At 47.2% G+C, this 10,844-nt stretch overlaps 1 protein-coding gene across 1 annotated transcript in view; it reads left to right on the top strand.

Moving 5' to 3' along the window:
* Positions 1 to 1,825: 1,825 nt before the first annotated feature.
* The window catches only part of CASZ1 (castor zinc finger 1), a gene marked incomplete at its 5' end in the record, with an annotated part of 39,442 nt that continues 30,423 nt past the window's right edge, over positions 1,826 to 10,844 (top strand). The window contains 3 exons of the mRNA XM_029085781.1: positions 1,826 to 2,663; positions 5,426 to 5,494; positions 10,349 to 10,439. Of these exons, the coding sequence (XP_028941614.1) occupies positions 1,826 to 2,663; positions 5,426 to 5,494; positions 10,349 to 10,439 (998 nt within the window). The remainder of the gene's footprint in view (positions 2,664 to 5,425; positions 5,495 to 10,348; positions 10,440 to 10,844) is intronic.

The raw sequence follows: 10,844 nt of genomic DNA on the forward strand, positions 1-10,844 counted from the left end.
TACAGAGCCAGCTAGTGCAGCAGCACTTGTGCTACGTGGACACAGCTGTTCTGGGCAATATTGAACCAGGAATATGACCCTCATGGTCTTGCACATTTTATTGCTTGTTGCAGGCAGTCTTTTCCTCCAGAGTCTCCTGTGGAAAATGATCTGTGGAAGCTGATGGCTATTGAACTTTGACTTTGCTCATTGACTTGCGTGCGTGGAGATGCTCTCATGTATGTGCATGCCAGTGTGTATGGCATCACTGGCTGCCAGATCCCCCAAATCCTAGGGCTCTGTTTTCATGCTCTGGATCGGTTGAGCTGTTCTGTGGCTCTTGGTGCCTCCCTTTTCCGCTGTGTTTCAAGGCAGTGTTGATTTGGTTTGAGCTGGACCCAGTGCCCACAGTCTCCATTCTGCTGCCGATGTACCTGCCTGTGCTGGCTCCCTGTCAGCGGGTGTGCTTGCCCATGAGAGCTGGAGTGAGTGATTGGAAAAGATGACGAGGGAGGTTTGAAGGACTCCTGCACACAGTAAATCTTTACTCTGCAGGAGAAAGCAAGAGGGAGAGGAGGAGGAGCGCTGTGTCAGACTGAAGCTTAAATGAGTCCAAGCTGGCACGTCAGAGCAATCTTTATTTCCTCCTTTACACTGATATTGGGTGACCTCCAGATGTGTGTTCTTCCCCTCCTGGTAGCCTGTGAAACTGCCTGAGGGAGTAGGAGAGGGAGGAAGAGAGGGAGAGACCCAAGGAAGGACAGCTTTTGCTCTCTTCCTCCCTGTGATCATGCTCAGGTAGACTAAGCCCTTCCTGCCCCTTCCCCAACCCAGGCTCCAGTGAACAGGCTTTTTCCCCCTCTCTGGAGCCCACATCAGGACAACAGCATTTTCTGTCCTCAGTCCAAATCCTGATGGAGAGAAGGCTGTCCCTTACCCATTTTGCACCTGCATGGACTTTTCCTGGTCTTACTGGGAGCTGTTCCTGGCTGCTCAAAAGGCTGCCTGTAGGTTTCCACAGCCTTTGCTGAACTGTGGACACTTTTCACATGGAGACTAGTAGCTCTCCAGTAATCAGGATTGAGAAGGAAGAGAGAAAGTTGAGCAAAAAGAAATCTTACAAAATTGACAGGGAAGAAGGGAAGGAATGCAACAGGGGAACTATCCTGTCATTGTCTTGCCTTCTCTTCTCCAGTCCTTCCCCCCACTCCTCACTGCCAAGCTTCTCAGGCATATAGCCTTTGCTGCTCTTCCTCCACCTTAATTCATCTCCACCTCTGCTGCTTTCTTGCTCTACTCTGCACTTTCCCTTCTGCCCTCCTCCTGCTCCACCCCATACATTGTCTTGCCATGTCTCCTAATAGCGCTGCTGTTCTCCAACACACGTAGCATATCTCACATGTTTCTACCCCCCCTTACGCACAAAGGCACACTCTGTGCACCTCCTTCCCTCTACAAACACACACAAGGACATAACTGTACAAACCTCGGCATATTGGCATTGGTCTCACTTCCAGTAAAATTACTTTTTCTTCATATTAGGCCAAGGCAAGAGTGCAGAGACATTTATGAAACTTTGTTTAATGTACTGAAAAGCCATCGGCTAGAACATTTAGGAAATTGATTTTCCTGGCATTGATGAACTCTTTTTATTTTACCCCAGTATTAATTACTTTTTTTTTTTTAAACAAATTAATTTAAGAGTCGTAAAACCTAACAAGTGAGCCAAACGTCAGTAGATCATGTTCCCCTCTCCCCTTACTCCCCCTCCCTGCTACTAGTGCTGCTATGGGAGGAGAGGAAAAATCAGCGCCTTGCGTGACTCTCTCGCTTTGGTTCTCTGTAGGGGAAGCTTCATCGCTGCGAGATTATGCGGCCACCACCATGAACGAGTTCCTGGGCATGTTCGGCTATGATGATCAGAACATGCGGGATGAGCTGGCCCGCAAGATCAGCTTTGACAAGCTGAACGCTGCTACCTCAGAGGCCACTGCGACTGCCGCCTCTCTCCCTGGTGAGGATGCCATGAGCAAACGAGCCCGCTTCTCCAAGTATGAGGAATACATCCGCAAACTGAAAGCTGGAGAGCAGCTCTCTTGGCCCATGCACTTGGCCAAGTCTGAGGAGCTGGGCTCCAAGCTGGGCAAAGAAACTTCCTCAGTGCTGGCACAGCCCATTCGGGTGCCAGGTCCAGATGCCTCCATGACGGAGACCAAAGCCACCATCCTGCCGCTGCCCTCTCCCAGCAGTTCCCAGATGCACGGCCTGATGTCACGGGCCTCCAAATATGACTTCTTCATTCAGAAGCTGAAGACGGGTGAGAGCATCAGGCCACAAAATGGCAACACTTACAAGAAGGCCTCCAAGTATGACCTAGAAAATGTCAAGTACTTGCACCTTTTCAAGCCTGGAGAAGGAAGCCCAGACATGGGAGGAGCCATTGCCTTCAAGACAGGCAAAGTAGGCCGGCCTTCCAAGTACGATGTGAGGAACATCCAGAAGCTCACTCCAGTAAAAGCTCCAACACCCAGCCTGGCCCCTGCTCCCCTCGCCAGCACCCCCAGTAGCACTCCTGTGGCTGGGCCAGAGCAGTCCGTCTCATTGCCATTCAACACTCCTGAATACCTGAAATCAACTTTCTCCAAGACAGACTCCATCACAACTGGAACAGTCTCTACAGTAAAGTAAGTGGCCTCCCACTTTTCTTACATTTCTGTTAGTGAGGGATCATACCTCAAGTCTGTGTGTGGATCAGTGGGCAGTTCCATTTGGTGTGATGGTAAATACTGCACTGTTGTGTTTCTTTTTGGTCTCTGTTGGAGTGTCTGCTTCTCTGTTGCACCTTGCATATCTTATTTTCATTAAGGATGTGGCTGGCCACCATCACAGCTGTGAATCTAGAGCCCACTGGCTCCTGGGTTTGTGTGTTAAAGTGAAAGATGAGGGAACATGGTGCTGTCAGCACTCTAAGGTCAAGGTTATAACTTTACATTCTCCTTCTTCTGGTTCCCCAGGCATCCAGCTGTGTCTGTAGGAGAACCTGATTCTTGCTTCCATTTAATTCAATGGCAAAACTCGGCTGACTTGACTCTACTACTGGCTTTATAGCAAGATGGGGCTTTTTGTTTGTCCCAGAACTCAAAAGACATTATGGTGCCTAATTCCCATCACTTTACATAGGAATTAAGCATATACGTACTTCTGTGGGGCCAGGCCTGTGTCTTCTCAATTCGCTTGTTCCTTACACAGCAAGAAGTGATTCAGTTACCCCTCAGACTGGGCAAACTCATTAGCCCAATTACCACTAATAACCTTGTACAGATACGTTGCTGGCCATCTCTGCAGTGATGCCATTGGCTGAATGGAGGTATCTGAAGGCCTTGCCATACCTTGGGTTACTTCTTAATGTGGCTTCCAGAGGTACTTGCTGTAGAAAAGCTATGTATGTATGTGAGGCTGCAAACAGGAGGAAGGGAGGGACTTCTCTGCTTTCTTGTCGTGGTTTGGATTTACTTGTTTCTCACTGTGGACCTGAAGCTGTTGTGAGCTGTAAATCCCATGGAATCATTTATAGTAAGTCTAGGACCTCTGCACCTCTGTGGCAAATGCCATCACACACGCCCTACTACTTTGCCCTCTGGTAAGGAGAAAGGCTGGTTTATATTTAATATGTGGACCTAGGAGGTCTTGGGCTGAATCCGCACTCAAATGCTCTGTGCAGTCTCAGGCCAGTCTGCATCCCCCACTTTCCATGTTTCCCCACCTGGAAAGAGGTGATGATACCTGTCTTCCATTTCCCAACTGCCTGCAGACAGATTTGGGAGCTCTGTGGTTAAGGTGCCTGGGAAAGGGTAAGGGATTATTCACATTTGTGTCTAGCCCCCACTCGGGATGAACCCAGTGTGTGCTGCAGATGGTGGGCAGGGACTCTGATTACTGAAAACCACCGTGTTGTAAATATTCCTGTAGGCACAGTGCCTTGTTGTGATGAGTGACTTGGCCAGGGACTCGGTGCCTGAAGAGTCTGCAGAATGCTCAGCCGCCATCCTAGACCTGTGCTTGGGGGGCTGCAAGCCTCTGCTTGTCTGCTTTGGTGTTGTACTGGGATCCCAGTTTGATTTCCTTTCTCTTGCTCATTTCCTGCCACTTGCACTTGTGGCTTTGCAGCACCATGGTGATCCCTCCTGGAGCCACGGGAATTCATCAACTGGGGCATCATGATGGGGCTGCAACAGGAATGGAGATGACCAGGGCCTTCAACCTGACACTTCCCAGTGTCCTTCTCACACATTGGAGTACAGAAGGGGCTCTGGTCCCTCCTCCTTCAGGCTACTCACTAGATCCAGGCTTTCCTGATAAAAGAAAGCCCCCCATTAATTGTGCTGGTGGAAGAAGTGCTAACTGTGGTGTCTGGGACCTGGCTTTCCACAGTCCCCACTGGGACCAAATAACCAGTCAGGAATTGCCCCTTAGCCTCACACATGTACTCCAGCCATGGCTTTAAACTAACATGTGATTCTATTAACCTGCCCTGAACTAACCTACCTCCTTCAAGTGAACTCTGTGTGAAAGTGTCCTTGTTCAAACCAGGCTCCAGAGCTGTCATGAGTAGGAGTGGAGGTTGGGTGGGGCAAAACTGAGAAGGAGGACCACGAACAGCCTGTCTGGGATTGTATTGGTATGCCACTGTCTGTTAGGTAGGCTGGAGTCCAGCCCTTTATCTCTTTTCCTCTTGCTAAACTCATTGAGGATGTAACTTTTGTCTGTTTCCTAATGATGTTAAGTAACCCAGGCTTATGTGCCAGTTGGGTGCAGTTGGATTGGTTTTCTCGTCGATTGAAATGCATAAATACCTTTGCTGCCCCATCTGTCTATTGGAGTTGGGGTATCTGTGTGAAAAAAGAGGCAATTAAAGCCCCATCTAGGGGGCTGTGGCCACGTTGCCAGGACTGGGTGGGAGTAGGCTGTGCCTGCTGACCATAGGAGATGTACTGTAGCTCACAGCATGGGTGAGGCACAGAGACTCTTCTCCCACAGTTGAGCCTACAGCAGACGTGTCTCAGTGGCCCTTCCGTGCACTTAAGGGCAGTGTTACAAGGTGCTTCAGGAAGGTGCTTGTTTTCATGTGTCCATCACTTTTGTATATGAATATTTAGGTTTTTCTGTGGAAAAACAGATTTTTGTGGTTGGTCTTCTCAGTGTCTCCAACAAACTGAACTGAGTCCTGCAAAAGGGGAACATGCAGGAGGGGTGGTAGGCAGACTGTATGTTTCCCTAGGAAAAGAAGGTGCAGGATTTGAAGGGTAAAGGGGAGGGAGGTTAAACCCATTGGTGTCTGCTGGGCCCTCTCTCCTGATGTGTAAGGGGTGTGGGATAGAAACAAGGAGCTTATCCTGTGCCCTGTTCCTGCCTGCTAACCAGCTCTGCCCTGTGTGTTTCTCATTAGGAATGGATTACCCACTGACAAACCAGCTGTCAGCGAAGACGTAAATATTTACCAGAAGTATATTGCCAGGTAGGCAAAACTTCACTTTCTTGGGGAGAGGGCTGGAAGGAAGAGGGTGGTGGTGGGAGATGAGCTCTTGTCCATCTGGATCAAGTGTTTAAACCAGTCATTGACACTTCCATTTCCCTCTGGCATCTGTACTTGCTCTGTTCCCATGCTTGGGAGAGCAGTAGCTGTGAGAGGTGTACAAGCATGCCAAGAGCATGCTCAGCTCCCCAGAGCTGTTAGACTGCGTGACAAATAGTGGAAAATGTTTCACTGCAGCAGCCCAGGATTTAAATGGGCGTGCTGTCTCTTGACTGTCGTTCCTTCTGTCCATTGCTGCGCTGCCTCCAGACTTTTTCCCCTGCCATGTCCAGTGCCTGCAGGAGGCAAGCAGAGAACATCTCACCTCTGAGAATCTAGGCTGGAGGAATTCACAAGTGACTTGAGTTCAGGCAGGTCTTGGTATCAATGTGGGATGTTTATCCTAGAATAGTTTGCAGCTCATTTATATGAGAAAAGCTCACTGAATAAGGTGCAGACTAGGACACCTTATCACAGCTTTGGGCAAGCTTAGGTCAGGAATGAGCCATGGTGAGAGGGAGCCCAAGGCTGTTGTGTTGAGACAGAGTGAGTAATGCCATGAGAGCCAGAGGGACAGAGGAGATTATTGGATAATACCTGCCTGCTTTATAGCTCACCTGTAAAGGGTCTGTCAGCCTTTGCCCCTGGCCTGTTGAATCCTCCATCTCTACTATGAGGAAGCTCAGTATGAAAGCCCTGTGTATACAGAAAGACACCAGTCAGGGCAGCAAGCAAACACTTCTCTCCAGAGATAAAACTGAAGGGTTTATTCTCACCAGTATTTGGGCACTTATTAACAAGAGGGGAGTTAAATGTCTGCTGTGCTTTCCCTCCTCTTCAGTCTACAGAGAGTCTCTCTGTGGGAGGCAGTCTGCTGCTGGGAAGGTGCAAGGGAAGATCTTGGCACATCAGCGAGGGAAAAGGGTGGGAACAGTGCTCTCCCTAGCTGGAGAGTGGAACGAGAGGTGACTGCCCTTCTGTCCCTTTTCTCCAAATCCCTGATGTAGGAGAAGGGGGCAGAAGAGCACATGGGAAGGGAGGACAATTGCACCACCAGCTCCTCAAGCAGCCGTGCCTCTGGAGCATGTGGCAACTCACTGCCTTCTGGGGGAGAATGGGAATGAAAGCCCCGTCTTTGCACGGGGCAGGAGGAGCAGCACCCTTTTATTGCTGAGACTGCAGGAATTGCAGAGGATGCCTCCCTTTCTGTCCCCATTTCCCTTCAAGCAGAGCACTGAATAAACACTTCACCCACATCCACTCTTCGTAGCGCTCTGCCAGCCCCTTCCCCTGGGTCAGGCAGGTAACTGAGGGAGGCTCGTGAGAGAGCTAAGGGACACCACATCCTGCTTAAAAAGCTGTGCAAGCCGCCCGTTGGCAGCACAGCCACTTCCCTTCAATTTACACACAATTTTAAAAACAGTTTAAAGCCTTAAAATCAAGGGGTGGGGGGAGAGAGACACGACACTCTATGTCTGTACTGCATAATTAGCTTAATGAGTTTGCCAAAGCCACTGCCAAAAGCTGCCCAGGGATAATCCATTCTCTCACACAACAAAACAAAATCTCTTACTTAGCTAGTTTGGGTTGGGTTGTTTCCCCCCCTCCTCATATATTTATAATTAAAAAAAAAAAAAAAAGACCACAGAAAAAATTATTATTATTATTATTATTATTAGTGCCTCAGCAGATGGTGCTTCTGGCAGCACTTGCTTAAATATTTATTTCTGTGTGGGTTTCCTCCCCCCTTGTAATTGGGGTGGGTTTTTTTTCTTCTTTCTTTCACATCATCGTTATAGGGTAATGAGACTGTAAACACTCTCTAAGCATGCTGACTTCTTTATTTATTATTTTTATTATTATTTATTTCTCTTGGTTTTTCTTTCTAACTCTTGCCAGATCAAGACTAGATTTTTCTGCCCCCACCTCCCCCCAAAAAAAACCCCACAAAAAACAAAATCAAGTGAACCAATTACAGTAAGCGAAGGGGGAAGGGATTGTTACTGTGAAAATTAATCTATGTGCCTGTATGGACAGTTTAGGAGTTTGGATTTGCATATCTGTGATTAGGTGGTCTGTGAGTTTGCTTGTTTCAGGTGTGTGCATGGAAATTGTGGGTACGTTCATGTAAATGAAGAGGGTTGTTGATGTACCTCAGAGTACGCACATGTAAATGTGCGCGTGTGTGTGCGTGTAAGTGTGTGGTGTGTAAGCTTTCCTGTTATGAAAAAGCTAAACAGATGCTGTGCTTTAAAAATTAATAGCTTTGAACTGTTTCAAGTGTCAGAAGAAACACAGGATGAATATAACCCTTTAGGAGCCTAACCTTACAGACTGTGAAAGAGCAGAGTTTCTTTCCCCTTTGTGCTGTGTTTGCTGCTTCCCTCCTTCCCCACACACACAGTTTGGTAGAACACTTGCCTCTCCCTTCCTGTGCTGTAGACACCACACACACACACACACACACACACACCTTTCCGTGGCACGTGGAAGGAAGGGTAGGAGTTTGGGTGCTGGAGTACTTATTTAGCTGTTGTTTTTAAAGCTGAGCCCATGAGTTACTCCTGATAGGATGTTTCATGTAACTCATCTCATAACAATTAGTTCTCTTCGGTGTCTGGCCCTTCTTTTACGGCAGTTGGCATCTCTGGTCATTTTGTGTCCTCACTTTTGACAATATTTAGGACTGCTTTGCTTCAGAGGTGTGTATTTGTCAGCAAGGTCTTTATCTTCCTCTTCTCTCCACCTGGCCTGCACTCCACAGGGCTGTTCTCCAGCCCTGCGCAGCCCTTTGCTCTCTCTCCCCCATCTCATCAGTGGCATACAGAGGAAGCTTTCCACAGAGCAGTTTCTTTCCTTTAAAGCTGCTGCTGCTGCTGACATGAAGCCCTGGACTAGCAGGACCAGTTGGTTTGATCGGCTGCGGAGCTGCGTGTCCCTGGTTAATGCCACGGTGACTCAGGCTGCTGCCTGTGCCCTGTACTAAGCCTCACAGTTGCCCAGGCGTTGAGCAGGAATCGCTTCCTCTGCTTTCAGTTCCACACCTTTGTTTGTGCAGCCAGCCTTGCTGTTTGCCTTGTGGTTTGTTTCTTCTCCGCTGCTGAGGTTTGTTCCAGTTTCTCAATCACCTGTTCTGACGTGATCCTGATTTCCTGCAGTATTTCTTCTCCTTCCCCAGGGAAAGGCATGTCTGCTCCTGGCATCTGTCTTTGTCTCCCTTTGTGGATGCTGAGGCAAAGAAGTCATTTAATTTTTTAGCAATGTCTATCTTTTCTGTCAATTAAGTCCCCTTTCCATCTCCTAGAGGCCCTGCTGTCTCCACAGTTGACCTCCTCTTCCTTACTGTGCTTCTGAAATGCCTTATTTAGTACTGCTTTTTATCCTGACTTTTTCTATCCTGTAGCTTAGTGTTACCTCACCTTATGATGATCCATAATCTTACCTGCTCCTACCTCGTTCCTTGATTGCTCCAGGACACTCTCACTCCTCTCATTTTTCCTTTTTACCCGTTGCCCTTCCTTGTTTTGTTCCCATGCCCTTTATCATATGCACTCCTGCTGTGTTTAGCACTAAGTGACGTGAGGAACCTTTGAGGAACCTTTGAGCAGATGGTACTTTATCTTTGAATGTTTCCCCTCTGAGTCCCCTTCTTTCCACTGCTTTTCCCTTTCAAGCTCTTTAGCTCTTCCAGGGTCCTCTAGAATATGCATCAGAGAGTTCATTGCACTGATCAGCCCGTTACTGGATCATCCCCTTTTGCCAATTACTGATGTGTCTGTCTGTCAGTACGTTCCATGCACTGTCTGTCTGTATGTAGATACTACTTACATGGCCTGTTTTTTTTTTCCACCCTGTATGTCAGAAGTTTCCAAATTTGCTATGTGGGATGCTGAGTGGTGGCCTTCAGAAATGGATTAGGTGCATGTTGTTGGCTGTTGCTTCTCATGTCCTACTCTTAATTGCACCCACAGGCTGGCTGAAAACCCTGCTCTTTTTGCATTGCACTATTTTTTGTTGTGAGCAAATACTGTATCCACATGGAAAATAATGATTAGCAGGGCTGTCATGCATGGGAGAAGATGTGCTCACAAGGTCGAGATGGTCTGTCTGTAACGCTTTGTTCTGTTCTTGTTGATCCATCTCGCCTGTCTTTCCATTGATCTATCCATCTTATTGAAAATTCCCATATGATCTTGCCATGATCATCTTCTCTCTGTGTGTTTTACCATTTAATCCACTGGTTTGTGACCTTGTGCATACCATACAAAATACATACATAACTGGTACAAACTAATGCATGCCTGAGCTTTTCTGAGGTCCTCTTAGATGGGCACATACCTAAAATTTAGAGTCTGTATTTGACCAATGTTTATTTGTTTCTTTCTGGTATGGGAGGTTTCTGCAACTCACTGCTGTGGTATCTAAACTCACACATGAAAATTTTACAATTGTATGATACTTAATTCAAGGAACTTTCCTTTCTTACTCTCTCCTAAGTAAGCAATTAGATAATGGAGATGAATTTAAAATGGAAAGACAGATAGATGAGGGATGTACAAGACCTGAATGATCCTGCTCAAGAAGCACCTTTAAATAGTAACAAGTAAGACAAAGAAGGTGGGAGGGTCACCATCCTTGGAGGGGATAAAGGAGATGGGGTTTAATGCCATAAACATGTGGGATGAAAGCAGGAAAAAAAAACTTACTTTGTATGTACCTCGCTTACAGACACCACTGTCAGGACACTGTTTCATTCTCTCTCCCTTTCTTTCTTCTGTCCTCCTCTCATGTTTGCAGGTTCTCTGGCAGTCAGCACTGTGGACATATACACTGTGCATACCAGTATCGAGAACATTACCACTGCCTTGACCCAGAGTGCAACTACCAGGTAAAGGAATGGTAAAAAGTTATCAGCACAGCTACCTGAATGTGAAGGGGTACAACCGAGGGGAGATGTGTGTCTTCCTGTGCTTTCTTCAGTACAACCTAGGGGAGATGTGTGTCTTCCTGTGCTTTCTTCCCTCATGCACACACATGCCTCTTCACTTTTCCTCTCTGAAAGAGGGCAAGATATATTTTGAACTTACTACAGTCCTTCTTTTGTTCCTATTTAACCCAGTCTAACACCATTTAACCAAACCTAGATCACTATAACCAAGAGCAGAAGGTAGATCAGCTCAAGTCAGTGGGAACTGTTCCAGATTTACATCAGTGAAACCAAGAGAATAAATTCTGCTGTGTTACAAATCGTGCCTGAAACTAGGGAATGCTGATCTGTTAGTCTGTCTCTTTC

Source organism: Antrostomus carolinensis, unplaced genomic scaffold (genome assembly GCF_000700745.2).
Source record: "Antrostomus carolinensis isolate BGI_N321 unplaced genomic scaffold, ASM70074v2 scaffold16387, whole genome shotgun sequence".
Lineage (NCBI taxonomy): Eukaryota > Metazoa > Chordata > Aves > Caprimulgiformes > Caprimulgidae > Antrostomus > Antrostomus carolinensis.